Raw genomic sequence first — 26,159 nt, forward strand, 5'->3', positions numbered from 1 at the left:
GGTGATTATCTAAGTATAACGTTTATATTTGGATTTCAACCTATGATGTCTAACTGATACACCATTTTACTACCTCACATTGCTTACGCATGCTCATAAAACCTGAGTTAACGACACTCAAGAATCGGCTATAATCCTCAGGTAGCAAGTGTTCTGTAAACCGTCAACTTAAATGCCTCTAGTCTTAGACAGGATTATAATCCGGATGAGTTTGTAACCATAGTTTTACAAGATAACGACCTATTTTAACTATTAAAACAAGTTGTTATTCGTTAACCCTGAGTGGGCATGCATCTTATCTTTGTAATAGATTTTAAATGTCTATCTCATTTTATAACACTTCATAAAACTATAATGATGCTATCAATCCATCCATACATCAAACATTCCATAATTTAATATAACAGATTATATCAAATACATGAAATCCTAAATCATGCATACTATATATTATAAAAAATTATAACATATTTTTAATGCATGATACAGGCTTCCTATGGTGGGATTTTAAATCTACATGACATACTTTATGCATGTACAAGATTTAATTTAATTAAACATACATTCAAAATGCATAAATAATTAAACACCATTGGAATGGACTGGTTTTTAGCATCCTAAGCAACCAAAAGCCTAAAATTATGACAAATATAATTTAAAACAAGTCTTGAACCACCCAAATAGACCCGAACCAGCTCCAAACCACTCGAACCAACTGAATCTATCCAGTTCAACCATCGGTCCGTTTGCGCGCGTGTGTTCTGGGCTGGTGATGAACAACGTTACAACGCTTCAACCAACGTTGCAACACCATGAAATTTTCTTCTTTTCTGGGCTGGTTGAAGAACAGCGTTACAACGCTGTAAGGCAGAAGCCTTTCCTGCTACTTTCAGCTACTGAGGATGCTTCAATTCTTCTTTAATTATAACCTAATTGCAAATTGACTCTAACAAATTTACAGACTCTTAATCACACATTAAAGCCTATAAACAAAGGGCCAATTACAACAATTACATCATAATTGAAGAGAAATCTAACGCCAAAACCATAATATCTATTTAAGCACCCATTTCATGCAACTCATGAAAAACACCTACCAATCTAAAATTAACATGAATTGAGTACTTCAAACATGCTCTGATACCAATTGATGGAGTTCACATTCAACAAACAGAAGCTATTAGGATTCCAAGCACCTAACTATATTAATTTTAGTGGATTAACATGCATATTCATGATTTTTCAGAATATTATTGTTTCAAAAGAATACCTTTGTTGGTTCTTCCAAATTGCTCCAATCAACCTGTGAATTCTCTTCAAGAACTTGACGTAGACTACCACACGAATCTTCTCTACTAATCTCAGGCCTTAGATTGGATTGTGGAATCTAAATTGAGAGGGATTTGGGATGGATTTTGGAGAGTTGGTAAGAAAAATTTGCCATAAAATTTTTCCTTAAAAATCAACTTGCATGCCTAAATTTGTCTAAAATAAAAACTGCATTTGTTCAATTTAAACATGTAAATTAAATGAAATGGGAGTTTGACATTCAATTTTTCACTAATTTTAGTGGATTAGGTATTAATTATAATGGAAAAAGTGGAAAAATCTCATATTCCTATTTTTTTGCATTTTTTGCATTTTAATTCAATTTTATAATAAAATTAAATTAAATAAAAAGAAAATCAATTCTGAATTTGAAAAAATTCAAATGCAAATTAATTTTATTTCCAATAATTAATTAAACAAATTTAATTAATTAATTCAAATATTAATTTAATATCAAATATTAGATTAATAAAACACCTAATCCAAACATGAATCCTTAATCATGTAATTAATATTAAAATCATATTTAAATATTTTCAACTCTCCAAAACTGTTTAATATGATAATTAAACATTAGTCATATCGAATATAATAATCCAAACCCTAAACTGAAATTGAACATTTCAAATTCTCTCAACACACTATTCTAAGGTTTAATCCATTTACAAGCTAGTAGAGAGACCTAATAGATCTACAGATCACGAACTCCAATGATTTGAGATTAATTGGTTAAACTTCTTTAACCGAATTAATCGATATTCGTTAACTATCGAGACACTCTACTATAGCTCAATAATTGCACTCTCTTCATTGTAGATATATTTATGTCCACTTGATTTAACAATAACCAGTAAGTTGATTCTTCACAAGTCGTTTGTTTTTACAGTTGGGTCAAAATTACTGTTTTACCCCTGTAATACAACTTGCTTATTAAGTCTCCACTGATCCACTAATGAACAATTTGGTTTATGCTCCTACCAATAAACCGAGTCCCTTTCAGCCATAGAGAGGGCGGGGCTTCTTGTTCAAGACTAGAAATCAGTACTTAAGGGAACAACCTATCTACTAACCCTAAAACGGGTAGGAGTGAATTTTATCTTATAAGACGATGATGAGCCATGCTCACCTATGCAGATTAAAGGATAATCTCGAATAAATAGAAGTTCATAGTTAGCTTAGAATTAAGATCGAGTTAACTTAGGTCATCGATTTGAAATAGTCAGTTTTAACAGTAAACGACATTATAAAGAAAAGGAACTATTTCGTGGTCCGGTCTTATGCAAACATCTTTTGCATATGATGCCCCCACTCGCATGTCTCCATATGAACGATTTTGGGATCACATCGTTTGTACCAATATACAAAGCAGGCTGCATCCATAGTGTCCCCAGGATAAAGTACCAAACTCTATCCTTATACTTATAGACTGTTTTGACTATATACTAAAACTTGATCATCTTTTATGTCTCTATATAAAATTTTAAGTATTCATGTTATAGCCATGAGTTTAGTTTATTGGATTTAATAATTTATAAATGCAATTTACACATCCAATAACAACTTTAATAGAGAAACCTCAATAATAATTTTATTGCAAAGAGAATATGTTTAATGTTTATAAACTGCGAGTTTTAGGACATATAACTCAACAATATTCCATCAACATCTACTTCATCCAAATTAATTGAGTACAACTACTCCCTATTGCAATATATTTTTCTTTAGTCATGGATAGGGAAACACAATTTTGTTTCTTGCTAACCACAAAATGAAGTTGTTCCCTAAGAAGAAGCAACCTCCAAACGTACTCTTTCTATCATCTTAACTACCTCCCCAATCAACATCATAGTAGCCAACTAGAGCGCTACTGGTATCAAAGGTGTACAATAAGCTATAATCGCTAGTCCCATTTATGTATTTGATGATTCTCTTTGCACTGAGTAAATGGCTATTTTGCTTCAGTTGTAGATAGGGAAACACAATTTTGTTTCTTGCTAAACCACAAAATCAAGTTGTTCCCTAAGAAGAGGTAGCCTCCGGACGTGCTCTTTATATCCTCTGAACTTCCTGCCCAATCAGCATCATAGTAGCCAACTAGAGCGCTATTGGTATCAAAGGTGTACAATAAGCCATAATCGCTAGTCCCATTTATATATTTGATGATTCTCTTTGCACTGAGTAAATGACTATTTTTAGTACATGATCGATATCTAGCACATACACCAACAACAAAGGCAATGTCAAGTATGCTGGCAATCAAACAAAGAAAACTCCCAATGATGCTCCTATAGAGACTCTCATCAAGATTAGTTCCACCGGAGTCTTTTGACATTTTTACATGAGTTGGAGCATGAGTTCTTTTAGTATGAGTACTTTCAAGGTCAAATTTCTTTCCTAAATTCTAGACATATTTGCTTTGTGAGATAAATATTCCTTCATTAAGTTGCTTGATTTGAAATCCCAGAAAATAGGATAGTTCTCCTTCCATACTCATTTCAAAGCATCTTGCATCTGTTTTACTAAGAGCTCAACCATCTCTTGAGACGTTCCTTCAAAAATAATGTCATCAACATAAATTTGAACAATCACAAATTTTTCACCAGATCTCTTTACAAAGAGAGTTTTATCAACTCCCCTTCGTCTGTACCCATTGTTGACAAGAAATTGGGTTAGACGCTCGTACCATACTCTGAGAGCCTATTTAAGACCATAGAGGACCTTGTTGAGTTTATACACATGCTCGAGGTGAGAAGGATCCATAAATCCTTTGGGTTGAGCAACATATGCTTCTTCATTTAGAATTCCGTTCAAGAAGATATTTTTTACATCCATTCGATGTAATTTAAACTTCAAAAGACAAGCAATGTTGAGCAAGAGTCTGATGGCTTCTAATCTTGCAACAGAAGCGAAGGTTTCATCAAAATCCACACCTTCAACTGGTGTGTATCCTTGAGTCACTAATCTTGTTTATTTATGGTCACATTTCCATTCTCATTAGTCTTGTTTTTTAAAATCCACTTTGTGTCAATAACATTCACATATTCAGGCTCGAACTCCTCTTGCATGGCATTTATCCAACAACTTCCAAGTCAAAATTCTGGAAATAATAGAATAGTAATCCTTTCTAAGTTTTAGTACAAGAACAGTAATATTTTTCAACGTTTATTCCTAAAGTCAATTCTGTTTATGAAAGATAGAGCATGCACCAACTACTAAAAGGTGTAACGTGTTAGTTCAAATTTTCTCACTCTATGTTAAATTCAAATGTTTTCCTTTTACGAATTGAAATTAGAGTTCATTAAATAAATTGGTAATTTAATCAATTTAATCTTTATAAAATTTCAATTAATTCAAGCAAGGTTGACTATATTTTTCTGGATACTCATTTTGGGTTTCACTTTTTTTTCTTTTCTCCCAACTATATCGAAACTTGTTGATGCTAAAAATTCATCTGAAACTTAAACCGAAATTTTCAAGTCATTGATAAACCACACCCCTCAATCAAAATATCATGAAGATGAACACATACATTCATTTTATGATTCAAGTAAAAAATGTAGATGAAGGTAAAGACAGGCTTTAGTTAGGATGTAGAGCGAGAAAGACATGTAGATAAAGATTATGTAAGGAAAAAGTTGGGGGAGATATACAGGCGCACAAAGATGAAGAAGAAGAAGCTATTCTCTCCTTTTTTCAATGTATATATCTTGGACAATAGAAGATTTTAAAAAATCTTCATTTAATGGTTGTAGGTAATTATTTTTATTGATGTGTGCTATTTTTCTTCGATCGCTAGAGGTTGATTTTGATTATTTTGAAGTTTAGGGATCCAACTTTCTTCATTTTATCCTCAATTGTAAATACCTAACATTCCGCGAGGGCGGGGGTTAGAGTATATACTCGAATATACATAAAATGGATATTTAGGTGTACTTAGTTATAGGTGTATATTCCATGGAGCAGACACTACAAGAATTTTAGGCTTTAATGTCGATTGAAAAAAGTGATATCGGATGTATAATGTCGGTTTTTAAAAAAATGGATCTTTAATGTTGGGTTTAAACCAACATTGAAGATGGGCTACACTGTTGGTTTAAAACCGACATTAAAGACCTCTAATTTTTTTTAAGCTTTATTAAAAAATATCTTCTTCATTTCATATCAAATCTCTTCTCTCCTAATTTCACTTCTCTCTTACCAAAGCCTCTCTTCTCCTTAGCTTGGCCTTACGAATAACTTTCGATCGTCATCGTCACCGGTGTTGCTTGGATCTCCATCATCGTGGGCTTCTTTTGGTGGTGGGTCATCGTCATGGGTGTTCTCTAGTTGTTTTTTGTCATCGCATGGGCGTTCTCCGGTTGTTTTTCATCGTCACGTGGGTGTTCTCCGGTTGGTTTTCGTCGTCGCATGGGCATTCTCCGGTTGTTCGTCGTGTGGTTGTTCTCCGGTCAGCTCGTCGTTCGTCTAGTCGTGGAGGTGGTTATTCGCCGTTCGTCGTGGTTTTTCTTTTGGTGGTTGTTCGCCATTCGTCGTACAATTTGATAAATCTGAAGGACTACTTTCATGGTCGAGGTCTTCACAGATCCATCTTTTTAAGGTAAACACATTCTTCTTTTTCTTTTTGTCCTATAAAACATTGAATACGTAAATTTGTGACTTCATGAATGTCAAATACAACATAATGGAAGGAGAAGAGTCCCAGCAAAGATTTTCACTGGAGGTTATTGTACAGGATCCAAAGATTAAAGATGCAGTTGCCCTGCTTCCACACTTGATTCTATTTCATGGAACTGCAGATTATTCCATACCATCAGATGCTAGGTAAATTGTCTTTTTCACAACTCTTGCTATATTTTATGCGTGAGAAATGGAGCTAAGTATGAATAAAATAGCATTCAAAGTGTATTTTACTGCATTATTATATGAATGTAGAAGTTCTTTTGTTTTATAATTTTAAGAAATTTCAATGCCAGTTCTTGTTATTTGAGCTTGCTAGAGATAGAGGTATGCCAATATTTCTACCGACATGCATAATTTTTTTTTTTTGGGTTTTAATTTGTGTAGTAAGAGCTTTGCAGGGGTGCTTGAAAGAGTTGGAGTAAACGTTGGATTTGTTAATGTGGTTCGAGTGTTATTTCATTAATTTTATGTTTTGTTCCAATGATTAAGCTTCTTGAAATTTATTAATGTTGGACTAGCGTAATTGGCTAGAGAACAGTTCTTAAAGCTTGTGGATTGTGGGTTGTTTGAGTAGTTTGCTTAGAAAGGTAAAGTTTTCTTTTCATATTAGCAAAATTCTTTGAATGTCTTCTAAAGTTTTGGATTAGATTTAGTGTTGGAATGTTATAACTATCTTGCAGTTATGGTAGTCATAGCTTAGTTGTTTATGACTTCCATTGAGTGGTTTATAGTAGTGAAACTTCTTAGGCATCCTTTGGTAGTTTATATTTATGCATTATTTATCTAAATGAATCCAGTTGCACTATGGTAGTTTGTGGGTTATTCATGCATTTTGGGTTAGGTTAATTCTTCATTATTCAAGATAGGAAGATTGCATTGGACATGTTTTAAAACTGCTAAATAGGTAAGAATCTTGATTGGGTTCATAAAGTTTGTTTATTTTCATTAAGTTGTTTGAGTTTATAAGCTTATGGATTCATGGTGGTCATCCAACTTTTCCTTCTTCCGATGATTTGTATCATAAGCAACAATTTTCTTTTTTGTTCATTTATTTTTCAAATGCTTTACTCTTCTTAGCAAAATAGTTTATATTCATTCCATTGGATATTTAATGTTGATAGGACCATTTGCTTTTCAGCTTGAATGTCCCTTTGTTAAGAGTGTGTGCTTGTGATATGACATGTTTTTGGATGTTGGGCTTGTTAATTGATTCTGCTACTTGAACATCCCTTTTATTCATTGTTAGCTTTTCTTGAAATATTTATAGAAAGAGTCTAACTCTAAGGACATGGTTTATTGTGATATTGTTTGGATTGGTGGAGTTTTAAACTTTATTGAGTTTTTGTTTTTTAACTTCTTTTCATTGATAGGAACCGAGTCCATGAATCTGGAGGTATAAGATCGAATGCCCATGTGACAACTTTTGAGATTTGAAGTCAAGTGAGTAATTAGATCTGAGTTTTTGTAAATCATTGTTGTTTATGTTTGAATGTCTGAAGAAACCTACAAGGAGAGTTTTTGTAAATCATTGCTGTTTTTGTGACAACTTTTGAGATTTGAAGTACATTGTAAGCTAAATTTGCTTATTGATGTATGTGTTCTTGAATATTCATTTTTTGGGAATTCTGATAGTTCCGTTGAGAACAAGTGGTTGTGGAATATTTTTGGGAGTGTGTTTCTTTGAACAGGTTCAAGGTAAATTTTTGGTTTTGTTGTGGTAGCATCGTTATGCTGCCAAAAAATTTTCATCGTCTTCGTAGCTCATATCTAGGTAACCAAGCTTCTCTTCTTCAAGATCTTGAAAAAGAAGATTCTCTCATTTATTCAACTTTTGAGTTTTCTTGTTTTGCAGGTGCAACAAAGGAGTAAACTCATAATATTTGTATTACTTGTAATTTGTGTTTCAAGGCCTGAATTATTGTACGATCTTTTAAATTATAATTTTATAGTAGAATTTGCGGATTAAATGTAATAGATTTACAATCCATACATGAATAATATGTCATACGTGCTTCGTTGCAGTAGTCACAGTGTTCGATGATGATGTGTCATGTTATACTTTTTGACTGACATTAAAACTGGATTGGACAATGGCATTAAAAAAATGTACAATAATTTTGGATTTTAATGTAGATTTAAAATTGACATTAAAATTGGTTCAAAACCGACATTAAAAGGCTTTAATGTTGGTTGACAACTGACATTGAAGGTCGTGTTATAAAAGATCATTTATAACATGATCTTTAATATCGATTGTCAACCGACATTAAAGGCCAGAATTCTTATAGTGAGGGGTTAGGGTATATATTTACACTTACATTATATGGTAACTTTAACAACATATCAACATATCTAGTTATAGCTAGGAGCTCACCTGAACGACCTTATGCATTTATTTCCACTTTTACTATGAAATTCATTGAAAAATCTAGGTATATTTGTTTACTTTGTGTTTTTTTATTGCTTATATACCATGTAAATAATTATATTTATAACATTTTTTCACTTGAGACTTACACCGGACAAAAGAGGTTTATACGTAAAATAAGTTTAAATATTTTTCAATAACTAACAGTTAAAAGTTTTGCGTTTTATGAAACTATTACAAGGTAGGTGCATCAAACTTTAAAATTTTCATCGGGCTGTTTTTAAATATAGAAAAATAAACCAAAATATTTACAAAATATAGCAAATTTTAGAACTATCAATGATAGATGCTGATAGACATTGATAGACTTCTATCAGTATCTATCACATCATTGATGGTTTTAAAATTTTCCTATATCTTGTAAATATTTTCAAGAGTTTTACCATTTGAAATAATTTCCCATTTTCATTCTATTTATCATTATTTTGCATCATTCAATACTTCCTCACACGTACGGTACACTCTATGTTAATTAGGGTTCTTATATATACATTGAAACACCAACATTTATGATATTAGTAGGTTTATTCACATGTAGGATGTATCTTTTTGTACATACACGACTTTGAAATTGTGAATACATTGTGAATGTTATAAATTTTGTATTTTGGTATTTACTATTATTTTTGTCTATGTAGTGGTTATTTTATATTCGGTTAGTTTGTGGTCTCCTTCATTGTAGTGATGATCGGTTGGTTAGATGTTATTTAGAAACCAAAATATGGAGGGAGGAGTAGTTTTGTCTTATGAAAAATAACACATTCTCCTAAAATGTAGAATTTGGGACAATAGCTAAAAGACTAACAGCTCATAGTCAATAAAATAATAATAATAGTAAAATAAAAATTTGACCAAAATATATAAAATATTCCTAACTTTAACTTTGGTTAAAAAGAAAAAGAAAAAAAATTCAACACCACCCTTATGATTCGTTTGTTTTTTCTTTTCTTTTTTTACCGAAACCATTAGCTTTTTATGTTAAAAATACCTATGAATTTTTAAAAATTCCATAAATATCCTTCATTTTTTATAAAAAAATTCAAATAAACAATTAATACTTTGAATAGAAACCTTGAGTACCTTATTTAGAAAATATTGCTAAATTTTCAAAATTTGCAATAATACTTTTACCTTTTCAAAAAGAAAAAAAAGAGAGTTAAGAATGTTCTTACTATTACTATATAGATGGAAACATTTTTCTTTTCTCTTACTCCATAACACTTCTTCAAAACCAAATTCTCAACGTTTCCCTCCTGTATATTAAACCTCAAAATATTAACTCATATTCAACTATTAACTTAAATGTTGTCTTAAAGTCTCGTGGTCCATCATTCTCCTTTTTTCTTGCAACAAACTATACATTGAATTAAATGTAGTAGTTTTTGAGAATGGAAAATGAAAGAATGGGAATATAAAAGGGTAATAAAGGAGGGAAGGAAACAAAATATAGATAACCAGATTTCATCCATATACTAACAACAAGAATATTCTTTAACCTTTTTTTTTTTTTTTTAAGATTGAAGAACGATAAACTTTAAAAAAAGTTCAAAGGTATTTTCTACCATTTAGTCTAAAAGTTCATCCTAATTGGCATACTACTACCCCTTAATGTTGTGTATACATACTGTGATCATTGAGATTTTTTTGATGAGGACGAGTTTAGTGCTAGCAGGGTTGCCACTTTAATATTTGTGTGCTAAAACCAATTTGCACGCACCTCAACAAATCTAATGAGACAACCCAACTCACGTAGTCCTACAACATTTGGATGTTACATTCTAGGTAGGTGGACATTGGCCACCATGGATTGATCTCATCCCTTTAAACATTTTATTATACCATGACCTATATATTGACCATAGTATTTCAAAATATGAATTTGCAGAGAAATCCAACTAAAGTAGTGCAGGTGGTAGAAAGTGATCAAAGAGGTGTCTACAAAGCAATTTGAGAGGTAACTATAGCGGGCAGGAAAAAATGCTCACAAGATAAGAGAAAACAGAATGATATAAAGCAATGTAGATAGACAGCTCACTGGAGCCTTCCTGCTGAATAAAGGGAACTTCAATTGCACTTTCAAGAAGCTGCCAAGCCACAGAGTTTAAAGAAAAAGGAGCAAAATGTCTGTGAAACTATAGTGCAAATGTCACATGCTTACAGACCCCTGCAATAAATCAGATGATAAAGTTGGTGTTAGAAGAAAGTTCAAAGAAAGCAGGGGGATAATCCATAAGCAGATACCACATTTTTCGCCAAAAAGATAGCCTGGTAACAATCATTTCCTATTCTAAGTTAATCAAAGTCATTTTACTTCACTTAATCATGTAAATAATGAACAGTTCTTTCCGAAGCTTTATTCCAAATTAATTTCTCCTCATGACTTGAGAAAATAAGAAGCTGCTTAATTAGAAGAACGAGAAGTAAAACTCCAAGTAGTGCTTGAAAGATGCAACTTCTTTAAGCTAAAGATGTCAGGGAATAATTTATTTTAAAAAAATCTTTAAAGATAATAAATAATTCTTCTATAATATCCTGAATAAGTCAAGAAGTCCCTGGTTCTATTCTCTGTAAACAAAATAAAATCTTACCCAGGCAAGTGATTTTCCATATACAGTTTGGAATCGGTTGTTTGAGGAGTTCGGTCTAGATTTAGACCGGCATAGGGGATCAGGAGAAAGAATAGAGGAATTTCTTCTACATTGTCTAAGTTTTTTGTGGCAAACTATAACGTTGTTCCATCTTGAGGGGTCATTGGGATGAGAGGAACAATATAAGTTTTTTGAAGGCTCAGGAGATCTCTGAGTGAGTTTTGTTCAAATTCAATCCAAATCAATTTCTCTTCTCTACTTGAGAAAATAAGAAGCTGCTTAATTAGAAAAACAAGGAGTCAAACTCCAAGCAGCGGTTGAAAGATACAACTTCTTTGAGCTAAAGATGTCAGGGAATAATTTATTTCAAAATTTTTTTAAAGATGATAAATAATCCTCCTGAGATATCTTGAACAAGTCTAGAAATCTCTAGTTCTATTCTCTTTAAACAAAATAAAATCTTAGCCAGACAAGTGATTTTGCATATGCAGTCTGGAACCAGTTGTTTGAGGAGTTTGGTCTACATTTACCAAGGCAAGCATAGGGTCTACAGAGAGATAATTGAGAAATTTCTTCTACATCCTCCCTGTCGTAAGAAGGAAAGCATTTTGTGACAAACTACAGCGTGTTCCATTTTGAAGGGTCATTAGGATGAGAGGAACAATATAAAGTTTTTAAGGGCTCGAGATCTTGGGGTGAGTTTTGTTCAAATTCAGTCCAAATCAATTTCTCTTCTTGGTTTGAGAAAATAAGAAGTTGTTTAATTAGAAGAACGAGGAGTAAAACTCCAAGTAGCGCTTGAAAGACTTCTTTGAGCTAAAGATGTCATGGAATTTTTTCTTTTTCTTTTTTTTTTTTTGAAAAAAAATCTTTAAAGATGCTAAATAATCCTCCTAAGATTTCCTGAACAAATCTAAAAACCTCTAGTTCTATTCTCTTTAAACAAAATAACATCTTAGCCAAGAAAGTAATTTTGCATCTGCAGTCTGGAACCGGTTGTTTGAGGAGTTCGGTCTAGATTTAGCTAGGCCAGGCATAGGGGCTCCAGAGAGATAATAGAGGAATTTATTCTACATCCTCCCCATAAGGAGGGAAGTTTTTTGGTGACAAACTAGAGTCTGTGTCAAAAGATCTCTAAGTGAGATTTTGTTCTTTGTCAGATTCTATGTGTTCTGGTGGGCTTCTATTATCTTCAAGTCTCATTTCTCTTGGAAGCTATAAACTTGTACTATTTTATTTCTTCTCAAAGTTCGGTTATTTATTAAAAAAAGGGAAAAAAAACTAAGTTTTTGATGTTGTCAGGGAGGACGGTTATCACTATTCTTCTAAATAAACCCCAAACAACTGAATTGATAAGAATAGATAGCTTGCTCTCTTTACTGATCGCCAGTATTACCAAATCAACAATTCCCAAGAGAATCTCAATAGCAGAAATGACAATGTTCAATGGCATCTTTCCTTCACCATTTTAACTCCACTTTGAATTATAGATATCGTGCTAGCAACGTAGTTGTTGATGCTTAAGGCAGGAAGTTTAACTTTCTTAAAGTTCAACGGGTAGAAACTTGTTGCATTGGATTGTACCAAGTACACCTTCAAATACTAAGCAATCCCTAGTCGCTAAACATTGGCAAGCAACTCATAAGCAAAGCTAGAAGAACCGTATGATCAGGCCACTATGCAGAATCCATTCGAACGATCGCATCATCAACCAATAGCTTATTGTTGAAAGAAAAGATATATAAATACCTGACTTTCTTTATAAGGATGGCTTTGAGCTTGCGAGCGAGGTCCTGCGATCGAATTTTGCGCTCCAAATTCTTCCTGGCCAAAACTCGTTTCTCGGAATTCTTGATATGATGAGTTTGTTCCCGCTTAATCAGTCGCTCAATTCCGCTCGCTTGCATCTTCCTTCTCATAAATGCCAGTGCCTGTTCTAGATTTCCGTTCAGTACCTTCACTCGGATCCCCCTCAATTGCTGGTGCTGCAGATAATTGGTGTGAATCGAAGATCTGATGGAGCATGATATGTTCCGGGCCAACGAGTTCATTTCTTGAGTTTAACCCCACGGTTTGTCGTTCTTACAGGAGATGGAGTGGGCTATGTCGATGGCGGACTGGCAGTGGTTATTTCAAATACAAGGGGTGGCGGCAATAAACGGCCTTGAGAGTGAGGGGGCGGCGATGGAAGCTGGCCGTGAGAGAGTGAGGTGCGGCGGTGAAAAGACGATGGAAACTTGGAAGAAAGGAAAGGGAGGGAGAGGGAGAGGAAGAGAGAAGGATTTCACAAAATACCTAAAAACTAGGGGTAGTTGCAGATTTAACCCAAAAAAAAAAAAAAAATCTGATATTGCATACGTAGTCCATATTCTTTCCTCTTTTGCAAATGTAGAAAAAAACATCAGCCCAGCCCAAATAGAATTAGTAAAAGTCTCAAAAACCTTATATACTCCTAAATCATACTAGATTCACTGAAAAAGAACACGTTTAGGTTTGTTTGGTTGACAATCAAATTCTGTTTTATATTTTCAGATTTACTGAATTTAGTAAATAAGTCTTTGACAGATAATCTGAATTCTAGTTTTGAAAAATATTTTCGGATTCTGTAATCTAAACCGTGTAAATTTTGAAAACAACATTTTTATGTTTTGGTTGTATCCATAATTTGAATTTTAAAATTTAAAATGCATAATTATATTAAATAATGTTAAAAACATTTAGAAATATAGTAAATGTCAGGTTACAAACTCAAATTTAATTTTTTTAAAATTAAAATATTTATTATGTAATATATTATAAATTGGGTTAAATTCCAAATTTGGTCCCTATAGTTAACCTAAAGTTAAAAATTAGTCCATGTGGTTTTAAAATTTAGATTTTAGTTCTTATGGTTTATTAAATCCTTTTAAATAATCTCTACCATAAGACCTAAATTTTAACTTCTTCCAAACTATATTGATAAAAACTTCAATTTATCCTATATATTATATATTATTACAAAATAATAATTTTACAATTCTTTTAACATAAAACATGTTTATAAATAAATTAATAATATTTTATTATCAACTAATTTTTAGTGGGTAATTACAGCTAGTTTGAAATTATTTAAATTAGAATTCAAATTCTGAATTCTGCTACCAAACACATATTTGAAAACATAAAATACAACACTGTTTTCATTTAATCCCTTATTTTCAAATTTCTGTTTTAAGATTTTCTATCGAGCAGGCTCTTAGCTTTCCAATGTGTATTTGATGTACTTCATTAATAAAGGACCAAAATTATATACATTATATATAGTATATAATTTTCTTCTTCTTTTTCTTTTTCTTTTTTTTTTTGTTAAAAGTTATAGTTTCTAATTCATTCTTTACACTATTAGCTAGTTAAGTAATCATTTTAAAAATATACTTGAATTTTGAATGAATGTTGGTACATACTATTGATATACTTCAATACTGATACACCATTGATATATTCTATAGTAGGTATATCAAATGCTTGATAGTGTAATGATGTACTTGAAAAGCTTGTTGATTGATGTATGATACTTTGTTGATGTACTTGAAATTTTTAATATATTTGTTGATTGATGTATGATATCTTGTTGATGTATTTAAAATAACGTCAATTGAATTTTAACTAAAATACTATTGATATACTTCATTTTAGGTATATCATTAAATAAAGTTTATCAATACAATAGTGTATCAAAGATATACTCAATATCAAGTATATCGATTAATTAAGTGTATCGACAATATACAAAAAAAAATAAACTATATTAATACAATAGCATATCAATAATATAGTCAATATTAACTACATCAGTTAAGGTATACGAATTATTTGACTGATACACTTTTACACTTCGATATTAAATGTATAAGCTTACCGATACACTTTGATATATATATATATATATATATCTTACTTTGGTTATTATATGTCATCTTCAAATTTTAATAGGTGCAACACGTAAAATTTTAAAGACTACAACAAGATTTGATGTTGAGGACAAGCACCAAACTCAATCAGAAGCTGACAAGGCGCCACAGCATTGCTGGCCTGGATCCTCTTGCCACCGTGGATTTTCTTCATCCAAAATATCAAATCCGTTGCAACTGTCTATTGACATTTTTCTGCCAAGATTCTTTTATTCTTTTGTCCTTATTCGCTCACTTAGTGTATGTAATATGAGCTTCTCCACACAATGTAATATATAAAAAAACTGAGAGCAAGAAAATAGAAATTGATATTAATCTCAGATGCTGTCGACTCTTCTTCTTCCCTATTCCGTCTCTCTAACTTGGTATCAGAGCCTACCACGATGAATACTGAGTCATCCCTCAACCAGTCTCCTCGTCACTCTAGTCAACACCGGCAATATCACAGACCCTCCATTGAATCAACTTCTAAATCAGGTAACGTCTATCAAAATGGACAGATCCAATTTCCTTCTATGGCAAAATCTCGCCTAGCCCATACTCAAGAGCTACAGGCTAGAAGGGTATCTAAGAGGAGAAAACGCCTGTCCCAGTTGATTCATCACAAAGAAAGTGAATGAAATCTCCAGTGAGAGCTCGAGCTCAGAACCAGCCGCAACTTCCCCACCTGAAATAGATCATCAACTAAATTTAGCCTATGATGCTTGGATAGCAGTGGACCAACTCCCATTAGGTTGGCTCTACAACTCAATGACTCAATAAGTAGCAACCCAAAGTGATGGGTTTTCAAACCACTAAGGATCTGTGGCAAGCTGTTCAAGAATTGGTCGGAATAAGATCAAGGGCAGAAATCGATTACCTCAAGCGACTATTTCAACAAACACGCAAAGGAGCTCTCAAAATGAGTGAGTACTTGACCTTAATGAAAAAATATTCTAACGAACTTGCCCTTGCTGGATGCCATGTGTCCCCTTTTGATCTTGTTTCTCAAGTACTATCCTATCTAGATTAAGAATACAACCCAGTAAGTGTAGCTATTCAAGGCAAACGCATGGTACATAGGTCAGATTTTCAATCTGATCCCCTTTCATATGAAAATGTCTTGAATATCAACTGGCGGTCAAGACTGAAGTGTCTGGAATGTCCAACGTTTCCCTTTCCTCAAACCTAGTCTTTGTGAATGTAGTACAACGGAATAGCCAAGCAAGCCCAAATTAGTATCGTAACTCACAAGGACACTCTCAGCCCCCAAAATTCAGAGGAGGCGGAGGTCGAAACAGGCGAAGGGGTCGTTGGAACAATGCCTCAGCAAATCGACAAACATGCCAAACTTGTGGTAAGCTAGGCCATACTACTAACATTTGTTTCTTCCACTACAACAAGGACTTCAACCATACATTCTAAATCTGGTTTTCTCTCCCTATTAAATATACTTTATGTTCCTAACATTACTAAGAACTTGTTTAGTGTCTCTAAGCTGGCCAAGGATAATAACGTATTTGTTGAATTTCATGTTGATTTTTGTGTGGTTAAGGACAAGGACTCGGGTGAGGAACTTCTGAGAGGCAAGCTTAAGGATGGCCTTTACCAAATGGACTACGTCAGCCCGTTGATAAATAATGTATCTAGCATCAAGGCGATCCCTGTTGGGGTTGATACCTTAAAGTCTCGTGCCTAGTTTGTAAACTGTTTGTACGAATGCTTGTGTTGTATAATATATGATATTTACTTCACATCTTGTTTTTGCTCAGTTGTATGTTTTATTTGCTTTACCACAAACCAATAAACATAAAAATCCCTGGTTATCTGTATGTAACTTAAGCATGTATATGGTGATATACAAGTGGATTATGTCTTAAGTGATAGCCAAAATGGTCTGTAGTATATGGATATAGGAGGGGAACCTTATCCTGGTAACACCACGGATGCGGCCCGCTTTCTGGAATGGTCACAAGTGTTGTGACTTGTCACAAATGGTCTGATCCTGATCATTCGTATAAGGGACATGCGAGCGGAGGCATCCTATACAAAGAGTTTGTATAAGACCTGACCACGAAGTGTTAACGTCTCGCTATATAACACCGTTCATGAAAGAGACTTCACTTCACTAAGATGACCATAGGTAACATGACCTCGATCCTGAGTGATTTGGGAACTCCTGCCATTCAGGGCGGTCTTTTGATTTGTATAGGTGCGAGTGACCAGGTCGTCGATTCAAACCTACCATTTTGGAGATTCATCTGATTTGGAAGCTGAAAACTCAACTACACAAGATGGAATTCACTCCTTCCCCGAGGTAGGGGCAATTAGATAGATAGCTCCCTTAAAGGCTGATTCCAGGACTTGAATGATGTGGCGTCACACACCTTCTCTTGGCCCGAGTGATGTTCACACATAGTGGACTATGTTGTATTGTTCATTAGAGGAATTAGTGGTACGTAAGGAGTGAGATGTAACTACAGGGAAAAAACGATAAATTGATCCAACTGTACTTACGAGCATCTGTGAAGGGTCATCGTACTCATGATTGGTTATATTCGATGGACACAGAAATTCATCCATGGTAAAAAGAGTTCAGCTATTGGTCTTTAACGGAATGCCTGACAATTAACGGATGGTGGATCTCGTGGCTAAAGAGTTTAGTCAGCTATTCACGTACCGTTGGAGCTTCGAGCCACAGGTCCATAAGGTCCCCTAGGTAGCTTGAATAAAGTTGAGAATCAGTGTTTGGGTCAGTTTGAAATGTTCAAATTGACAATAGGGAGTTTGATTATATATGATATAATTGAACTGGTTAATTATATATTATATAATTGGCTAAATGTATGAGATACATTATTTTTGGAGGAAATTAGATATAAATATGATTTATATCAAGTGGAGGAGAAATTACTATAGTAGATATGTGATATCAAACTATAGGTAAGAATATAATATGATTATATTCATTTATTATTAAATTGGTTAATTATGAAATAACTGGCCGAAATACCCTCCTTAATCGTGCGTTAGTGGAAGAAGTCATATTTGGTTATGGTAACCAAAGAATAAATGAAAATTTTTTTCATTTGGCAAAAAGTTCGAAAAAATCGCAATAGGTGTGAAACCGTCTTGATCGTTTACCCGAGAGCCTATAGGATAGAGTCTCATTGTCTAAACAATCGCACACCAGCGTCTAAATGATCACACACCTTTCTCTAAACGACCACTTAGCTTTCCTAAACGATCACCTAGCATGCCACATTTTCTTAAAGATCGTATACCTTTTACTAGACGATCACTTAGTAAAACCTACATGATCGTGTAGCTTTGTCTAAATGATAAGCACTCCACTATATGATAGCTTTCTCTCCCACTTACTTATCGTTTACACGATCAACCTTTCCTTCTACCTCTCCCAAATTCACCAAAGAACACACTTTAGATTCTCACTCCGAGAATACCAAGGGCTCCATTTGGTGGTGTCATCCCCACTTCTTACTTGTTCATGCTTGTTCGTGTAGACGATCGTGCTGTCATAGCCGACTAATTTGCTGGGCGATAGAGTTCGTGTAGAGATTCTTCCGCCACGTTGAGTTCAAGTTTGAAGAGAGTCTTCAGCTGGTATGAGCACTCATTCTCTTATATTTTATTTATCAAAGCATGTCGTTAATTAGTGGTGAATTGCATAACTATATGCTAGAATGTATGTGTTGTTTTTCGGTCATAATGAAATCGAAAAGATCCGAACGCGCTCATGGATGCTCTTCGTTAAGAGTTCCTTCAATTGGTATCAGAGCCAGGTTCTGATATTCCAATTTCATTGTTGCAACGAATTGTATATACATTCTTGGTGGGTGCATATCTGCTCTGTTTAATCGTTAAATTGTTATGGATTTGCGGATTAATGGAGTTTTCTAGGATGTTAGCCTCGGTTTAATTTAATTCTTTTACATTTTTTGTTGATTATAAAGGCCCCTGCGTTTTTGGGCATTATTAATCGTAATTGAGTCTGTAATTCAAAGTCAGTTTGAGTCTTGAGTCGTTCGTGAAGAAGATTGGAGCAAGAGTTGTAGTTCTTCGAGGAAGGAGACGATCAAGGGTAGATCGGGTTGTGTAGACGATAGGGTAAGCGATTGCTGAGTATCAGGTCGTGTAGACGATGGGATGCTTATGTATCGTTTAACGCACATACACACTAGACGATCATTTAGCTCAACAAGTTTCATCGCTTAGTAACTGACTAAACAATCGCTTAGCAATGCACGGTAAATCGTTTACCTTTTGCCGCGTTAAGCGATGGCTTAGACGATCAGGCTTCGCAGCCTCGTTGTCGTCTAAGTGATCGCAGCCTCGTTGTCGTCCAAAAACTTGGTGATGAAAATTAAGTGGACGCAATATGTGATGCATGTCTTAGGTTATGCGTTGGTTCTCATGCGTCGGTGGTCATGTGTTGGAATGAAATGTATGCATTGATCTCATGTGCAATGACCATGCGTTCCTGTCACAAGTTTTTTTACACTCTCGCCAAGTATAACGAGAATGCAAGTTTCTCAGGTGATCTGAGTTCGAACTCAAGGACTTGTAGCTAAATGCTATGCAGTGATGTGCTTGTGGCAAATAAATAAAATAATGATGAGGGGTTTTAAGCTACAAACTACTCCTACTCCTAACTAGTAGATTAAGCGATAAGAATATGAATGAGAGGTAGAGACACGACAACTATTGACACGTAGTAAAATGCATGGAAAAACAGATAAAATGTGAGGATTTCTTCATCGCAACCCTAAGCTTAACCACAAGGGTAACCCCAGCCAACGCAAACTAATGCGATCATGCTATACACGCCCAACGTAGATGCTAGCAAACAAAACTTATTCCTAAGTCTCCATTTTTGCTTATGCAATCTTAATCTAGCCATCTGAGCCTCGATTCTAACCGAGCTCTCTCAAGTCTTAGGTTCTTTCTTTGGACTCTCTCTCGAGTAGCTCTAAAGGTGTGATGGATGCATACATAAGATAAGGTAACCACAAAAGCCTGGTTAACGTAAGATATTCCTATTCCTAGTGAATACTTGCTTACATTGCTTAATGCGACCAACCAGTTACCCTTCCGGGTAATTAGTTGCTACTGACTTTACTCATAGACAAGCATTGCATCCGCCTATATACAAGCATTGCTACAGCTTCACACTAAGCAAATAAGATTTTCTCACAAGACTCCCATAATGCACACCTCCCGGTGGTTTGCTACATGCTTCATATTCCTATGTCGCATGATTAAGTATACGATACTCTAACAATCTCACTAAGTGATGCAATGAAAATAAAAGATATTAAGAAATTAAGATGGAGATGGAATCGAAGGAAAATATAGAAATGCATTGATAAAAAAATGTATTAATTCTTTAAGCCAAAATGTAATACAGTACAATATAAGGAAAGAAGAGAAATGGAAGGACTAGCTGGAAGCAATGTCTTGCTTCCAGTAGATTATGTCAAGGCTGTCGGTGGTGCCATGGATGGGCGGTGGAGCATGCTCTCTCGAGCTCTAACTTCAGCGAAGGCTCCGATCGTCACTCGAAATGGATGAAGGAGATGAAAAACTCTCAAGTTTTCTTCTCACACTTTCGTCTGGATCACAAGGATCCATCCGAAGGTAGAAACTTGGATCCCCTGAAATTCTGCTCATCGACTTCTAATTATAGAGCTTGATCGCCGATAGCATTAATGGACCTGCTCTAAATCTGACACCCACGTCGCGATGGTCCTTCTCTGAATCTCTCTACTAACGGCGTGGTAGATGAAATGTCAACATCATCTTTTGATACTCCCGAGGTATGTGTTCATGCTTCCATTCCACCAACCTTGCGTTCATCCTTCTATTATGGTTATCATCATGTAGCCACAATCTCTTCGTGATGACCGCATTCGCTCGATGACCACAACTTCTATGCGATGACCACATTCGCTTGACGACCGTAACTTCAATGCGATGGATGCATGCGATTGATGGCCGCAACATCCATGCACCGAATGTATGCATTCGCCTTTGCTATGAGAGATTCCCCGCATACGATCGTCTTTGTGATAGCCCGGCTTCCGTGCATGCGTCCGCTTCCTGTGTTAGCTACACAGATAGAAAAATGAACGCATAATAACACATAATAGGTTGTTAGCCGAGATTCTTAATGCCGATCGATGCAAACTCATTTTCTCATGAATTCCTAACATATTCGCCGCATATTCTACTTAACAGCCCCCATAATTCTAAATAAAAGGCCTATAATGACGTGTATTTTTGCCCGTCATTACACCCCCAAACTTAGAATCATGTTTGTCCTCAAACATGTGTTATACTCATGAAATTCTTAACTCACCCTTTGGCTTTCCTTTGCGATGACCAGCCTCTCAGAATATAATTTACTCATACCTCTGACCATGGCCGTAACGCTCTCCTCCACTTCGGCTTCTTCTTAAAAAAAGATCTTTTCTAAGTTTAAATCCGGCAAGCCTTTGCTCAAAAAACTTTTTATTAATTCCCCGCAACTTTGCTTTCAGCTTTTGAGAATGCGTTCACTCAAAACAATTCAAAGCTTTGCGATTTCTTATTAAAATGCGGCGTTGAACCTGGTTACGCTCTTCGTTTTGGCTTGCCTCCACGTGTGTCATGCGGACAGCCAACTTCGGTTGCGTTCCATCTTGTCTTGCTTAATTTAGCTTGCGCCCAACAAAGGAGTTGTGCTTATGCGTTGATCCTAGTGACTTACCTTTGTTTTGGCTTGCCCCCACGTGTTTCATGTGGAGATCCAACTACGGGTAAGTGCCTTTCACAACTTAACTCTTATCAACATGGGTTTCCCCATTGCATTGACAGTGGAGTTGTTATTCCCAATTTTTTTTAAGGTAAATGATCGCAATGTGGTGAACGCATTTCTTTGGGATCGCTGCCACCCCCAAACTTAGAGGTTGACAATGCTCACACCGCAAAGCTAAAGACAAAATCAACAGGAATGCAGTAACAAATGTTTGAACAAAGGTTTGCACATAATAAAGCTTAGACTGTCAAAATTTGAAGAAGCTATTAAAAGTAAGATGAGCCTTACGATGCTTAGTTAGCAGATGCGGTGAATTATACGTACCATCATAGATGCATCGCAAAGGAAAGCAATAGGACAAAGTGAATTTCAAAAGGATAATGCATAAAAAAAAAACAAGAAAAAGACTTTCAGTAGAATACACTTGCGACCATGCTTTGGAATTCATGCGGTCGAAGCCATGCGTTGAAGGATGGAGAGAATTCTTCCGCTGTAACTACACACCAAGGAGAATTATTGTCCCACCTACAAGGAGCAAATGCACCACATCCAAGAAAGCAGTCGCATATCCAAAATAAAAATAAAAAAATAAACTAAACTAGAAAAGCAAGGTAAAGATAAAGTAGAAAACGTCCCTGGAGAAATTGGAGTGATGTCGCTGCAAGGAGTCTTCTATGCTGGAGATTTCTCTTAACTGCTTAGGTCAAGAGGTTTGCTCTGACCATTAGAACTTCTGGCAATTGTTGGGCGCATGTTGGCCACCATGTGCTTAGAATTGCCTTCAGCTCATGCGACTGATTTCCTTTCTATCTTGGAGCTAATACTGGTCAATATTGTTTGCAACTTGGTCGCACAAGCTACAATACTCCCAAGGTAAAAAAGTTGCTTGTGAAAACATAAAACTCAACAAACAATTAGTTGCCAAGTCCCCGGCAACGACACCAAAAACTTGGTGACGAAAATTAAGTGGACGCAATATGCAATGCATGTCTTAGGTTATGCGTTGTTTCTCATGCGTCGGTGGTCATGCATTGGAATGAAATGTATGCGTTAATCTCATGTGCAATGACCATGCGTTCCTGTCACAAGTTTTCTTACACTCTCGCCAAGTATAACGAGAACCAAGTTTCTCGGGTGATCCGAGGTCGAACTCAGGGACTTGTAGCTAAATGCTATGCGGTGATGTATTTGCGACGGATAAATAAAAGAATGATGGAAGTTTTAAGCTACAAACTACTTCTACTCCTAACTAGCAGATTAAGCAGTGAGAATATGAATGAGAGTAGAGACACAACAATTGTTGACGCGTAGTAAAATGCATGGAAAAACAGATAAAATGTGAGGATGTCTTCATCGTAACCTTCAGCTTGACCGCAAGAGAAACCCCAACCAACGCAAACTAATGCGATCATGCTATACACGCCTGATGTAGATGCACATGATGTGTAATAGCAAATGAAACTTATGCCTAAGTCTCCATTCTTGCTTATGCGATCTTAATCTAGCTCTCTCGAGCCTCGATTCTAACCTAGCTCTCTCAAGTCTTAGGTTCTTTATTTGGACTCTCTCTTGAGTAGCTCCAAAGGTGTGATGGATGCATACATAAAACAAGGTAAGCACAAAACCCTGGTTGACGTAAGATTATTCCTATTTCTACTGAATACTTGCTCACATTGCTTAATGCGACCAACCACTTACCCTCCTGGGCAGTTAGTTGTTGCTGACTTTACTCACAGACAAGTATTGCATCCGCCTATAGACAAGTGTTGCTACAGCTTCACACTAAGTAAATAAGATTTTCTCATAAGACTCACGCAACGCACACCTCCCGGTGGTTTGCTACATGCTTCATATTCCTATGTCGCATGATTAAGTATGCGATACTCTAACAATCTCACTAAGTGATGCAATGAAAGTAAAGGATATTAAGTAAATGAAGATGAAGATGGAATCGAAGGAAAATATAGGAATGCATTGATCACAAAATGTATTAATTCTTTAAGCCAAAATGTAATACAATACAATATAAGGAAAAAAGAGAAATGGAAAGACCAGCTGGAAGCAATGTCTTGCTTCCAGCAGATGTGTGTCAAGGCTACCGATGGTACCATAGATGGGCGGTGGAGTAGGCTCTCTCGAACTCTAAATCCGGCGAAGGCTCTGGTCGTCACTCGCAATGGATAAAGGAGATGAAAAACTCTCAATCTTTCTTCTCACGCTTTCGTCTGGATAACAAGGATCCACCCGAAGGTAGAAACTTGGATCCTTTGAAATTCTGCTCATCGACTTCTATTTATAAAGCTTGATCGTCGACAACATTAATAGACCTGCTCTGAATCTTACACTCGTGGCGCGATGGTCCTTTTCTGAATCTCTGCTGCTAATGGCATGGTAGGTGAAATGTCAACATCATATTTTGCTACTCCCGAGGTATGCGTTCATGCTTCCATTCCACCAACCTTGCGTTCATCCTTCTATTATGGTTATTATCATGTAGCCGCAATCTCCTCGCGATGACCGCATTCGCTCGATGACCGTAACTTTTGTGCGATGGACGCATGTGGTTGATGGCCACAAAATCCATGTGTCAAGCGTATGCGTTCGCCTTTGCGGTGAAGAGATTCCCTGCATGCGGCCATCTTTGCGATAGCCCAACTTTCGTGCATGCGTTCGCTTCCTGCGTTAGCTACAAAGATAGACAAATGAACGCATAATAACACAATTGTGGGTTAGCCGAGATTCTTAATGTCGATCGACGCAAACTCAATTTCTCATGAATTCCTAACATATTTTCCGCATATTCTACTTAACAGCCCTCATAATTCTAAATAAAAGGCCTATAATGACGTGCATTTCTGCATATCCCTCGGTCTCCCTCGTTGGATTGAATAAAGTTACTGCGCATCACCTCGAGGCACCTAGGAGAGTCCCCCTAAAGGATGGCAGTTTTGCACGTTTCTTTAGTTGATCTCTTGTAAGAGGATAAGGTATCTTACTCTCTTGTCCTAATTTTCTTCTTCCCTATGGTGGGCTCATTAGGGCAGGACTCTGGCACCAAAAGCGAGGGGTCACATTTACGCGAAATTGTTAAAGGTTAACAGTTTTAGACCGAATGAATGGTGGCTGTTAGGTCCAGTTCCAAGAGTTGGTTTTGCCTAATTGTTGAGAATGTCTCATCCCAGCGGGGGGGCATTTGATCACCCCATCAATGACGTTTGTCCTACCTCACTGGGGCATCATTGCAAAATAGAAGTCTTTAACTTAGGGTACTTGAAACTGTTTTACAAAACTAATTGGTTAAATGTGGTTTAGCAAAATCTAATAAAGTTTTGTTCATATTTTCAGCAATAACTTTTCAAAATGGCAACAACCACGTTAGCTTTGCTTAGCGCTGAAAAATTAACTGGCGACAATTTTTCGACATGGAAACACATGATCACGATGATTCTTATCATCGAGGATCTCATGCTCACTCTTACGGAGGTTTGTCCTCCTATTCCAGCTCCAAATGCCGCTCGAAATGTTTGGGAAGCATACGAGCGGTGGACACGGGCTAATGAGAAGGCCCGAGCCTATATCTTGGCAAGTCTTTCTGAAGTCTTGGCCAAGAAACATGAGCCCATGGTCTCAGCGCGTGAGATCATGGAGTCCCAGCAGAAGATGTTTGGACAACCGTCTGAACAGCTTATGCATGAGGCTCTTAAGTATATATTCAACTCCAAAATGGGAGAAGGCACCTCTGTTCATGAACATGTGCTTAACATGATGGTCCACTTCAATGTGGCAGAGTTGAATGGGTCTACCATCGATGAAGGTAGTCAAGTTAGCATAATCCTGCATTCTTTGCTGGAGAGCTTCTACACTTTGTTAGTAATGTGATTCTTAACAAAGTGAAATATAACCTTACAACTCTCCTCAACGAGTTGCAGACCTACCAATCTTTACTGAAAAGTAAGGAGAGAAAGAAAGGTGAGGCAAATGTTGCTTCATCCTCCAGAACGTTCCATAGAGGTTCGACTTCAGGGACAAAGTCTGCACCTTTTACTTCTAACTCTACAAAGAGGAAGAAAAAGAAGAGTGGTAAGGGAAAAGGGAAGGCGCCTACTAACCTGTCGCCTGTCGCCCCAAGAAGGCGTTCACCAGTTGAAAGGGAAAAGTGTTTCCACTGCAACCAAGATGGACACTGGAAGAGGAACTGTCCTTGCTGGCTGAAGAAAGGAAGGCTGCCAAGGCTAAGGCCAAGGCAGATAAAGGTAAATATGATTTATTTGTACTTGAAACTTGTTTAGTGAAGAATGATGATTCTTCCTGGATAATTGATTCGGGCACCACTAATCACATTTGTTCTTCTTTTCAGGGGATTAGATCCTGGCAATAGCTGGAGGCTG

The 26,159-nt window shown here is 35.8% G+C and overlaps 2 protein-coding genes and 1 long non-coding RNA gene across 3 annotated transcripts in view; all 3 read right to left on the reverse strand.

Moving 5' to 3' along the window:
- Positions 1 to 3,277: 3,277 nt before the first annotated feature.
- LOC150032687 (secreted RxLR effector protein 161-like) lies at positions 3,278 to 3,661 on the reverse strand. The gene has a single exon (XM_090306986.1). The coding sequence runs from the start codon at positions 3,659 to 3,661 to the stop codon at positions 3,278 to 3,280; it is 384 nt and encodes a 127-aa protein (XP_090163112.1).
- A 6,765-nt stretch (positions 3,662 to 10,426) lies between these two features.
- On the reverse strand, positions 10,427 to 13,335 carry LOC120089828 (Ribosomal protein S21 family protein). Its single transcript, XM_039047232.2, has 2 exons — positions 12,775 to 13,335; positions 10,427 to 10,601 (listed from the first exon to the last, which is right to left on the reverse strand). The coding sequence occupies exons 1-2, from the start codon at positions 13,074 to 13,076 to the stop codon at positions 10,592 to 10,594; spliced, it is 312 nt and encodes a 103-aa protein (XP_038903160.1). The 5' UTR covers positions 13,077 to 13,335; the 3' UTR covers positions 10,427 to 10,591.
- A 1,477-nt stretch (positions 13,336 to 14,812) lies between these two features.
- Positions 14,813 to 26,159, reverse strand: part of LOC120092140 (uncharacterized) — a 60,993-nt gene continuing 49,646 nt past the window's right edge. The window contains exon 4 of the long non-coding RNA XR_005485922.2: positions 14,813 to 15,642. This is a non-coding gene — a long non-coding RNA (uncharacterized LOC120092140). The remainder of the gene's footprint in view (positions 15,643 to 26,159) is intronic.

This window comes from Benincasa hispida, chromosome 11, assembly GCF_027475165.1.
Source record: "Benincasa hispida cultivar pf3 chromosome 11, pf3_genome.v1.1, whole genome shotgun sequence".
In the NCBI taxonomy this organism is placed as follows: Eukaryota; Viridiplantae; Streptophyta; class Magnoliopsida; order Cucurbitales; family Cucurbitaceae; genus Benincasa; species Benincasa hispida.

What these genes read in the sequence shown, in the direction of transcription:
- LOC150032687 (XM_090306986.1), bottom strand. Translation starts at nt 3,661, where the DNA reads ATGTCAAAAGACTCCGGTGGAACTAATCTTGATGAGAGTCTCTATAGG.
- LOC120089828 (XM_039047232.2), bottom strand. Translation starts at nt 13,076, where the DNA reads ATGAACTCGTTGGCCCGGAACATATCATGCTCCATCAGATCTTCGATT.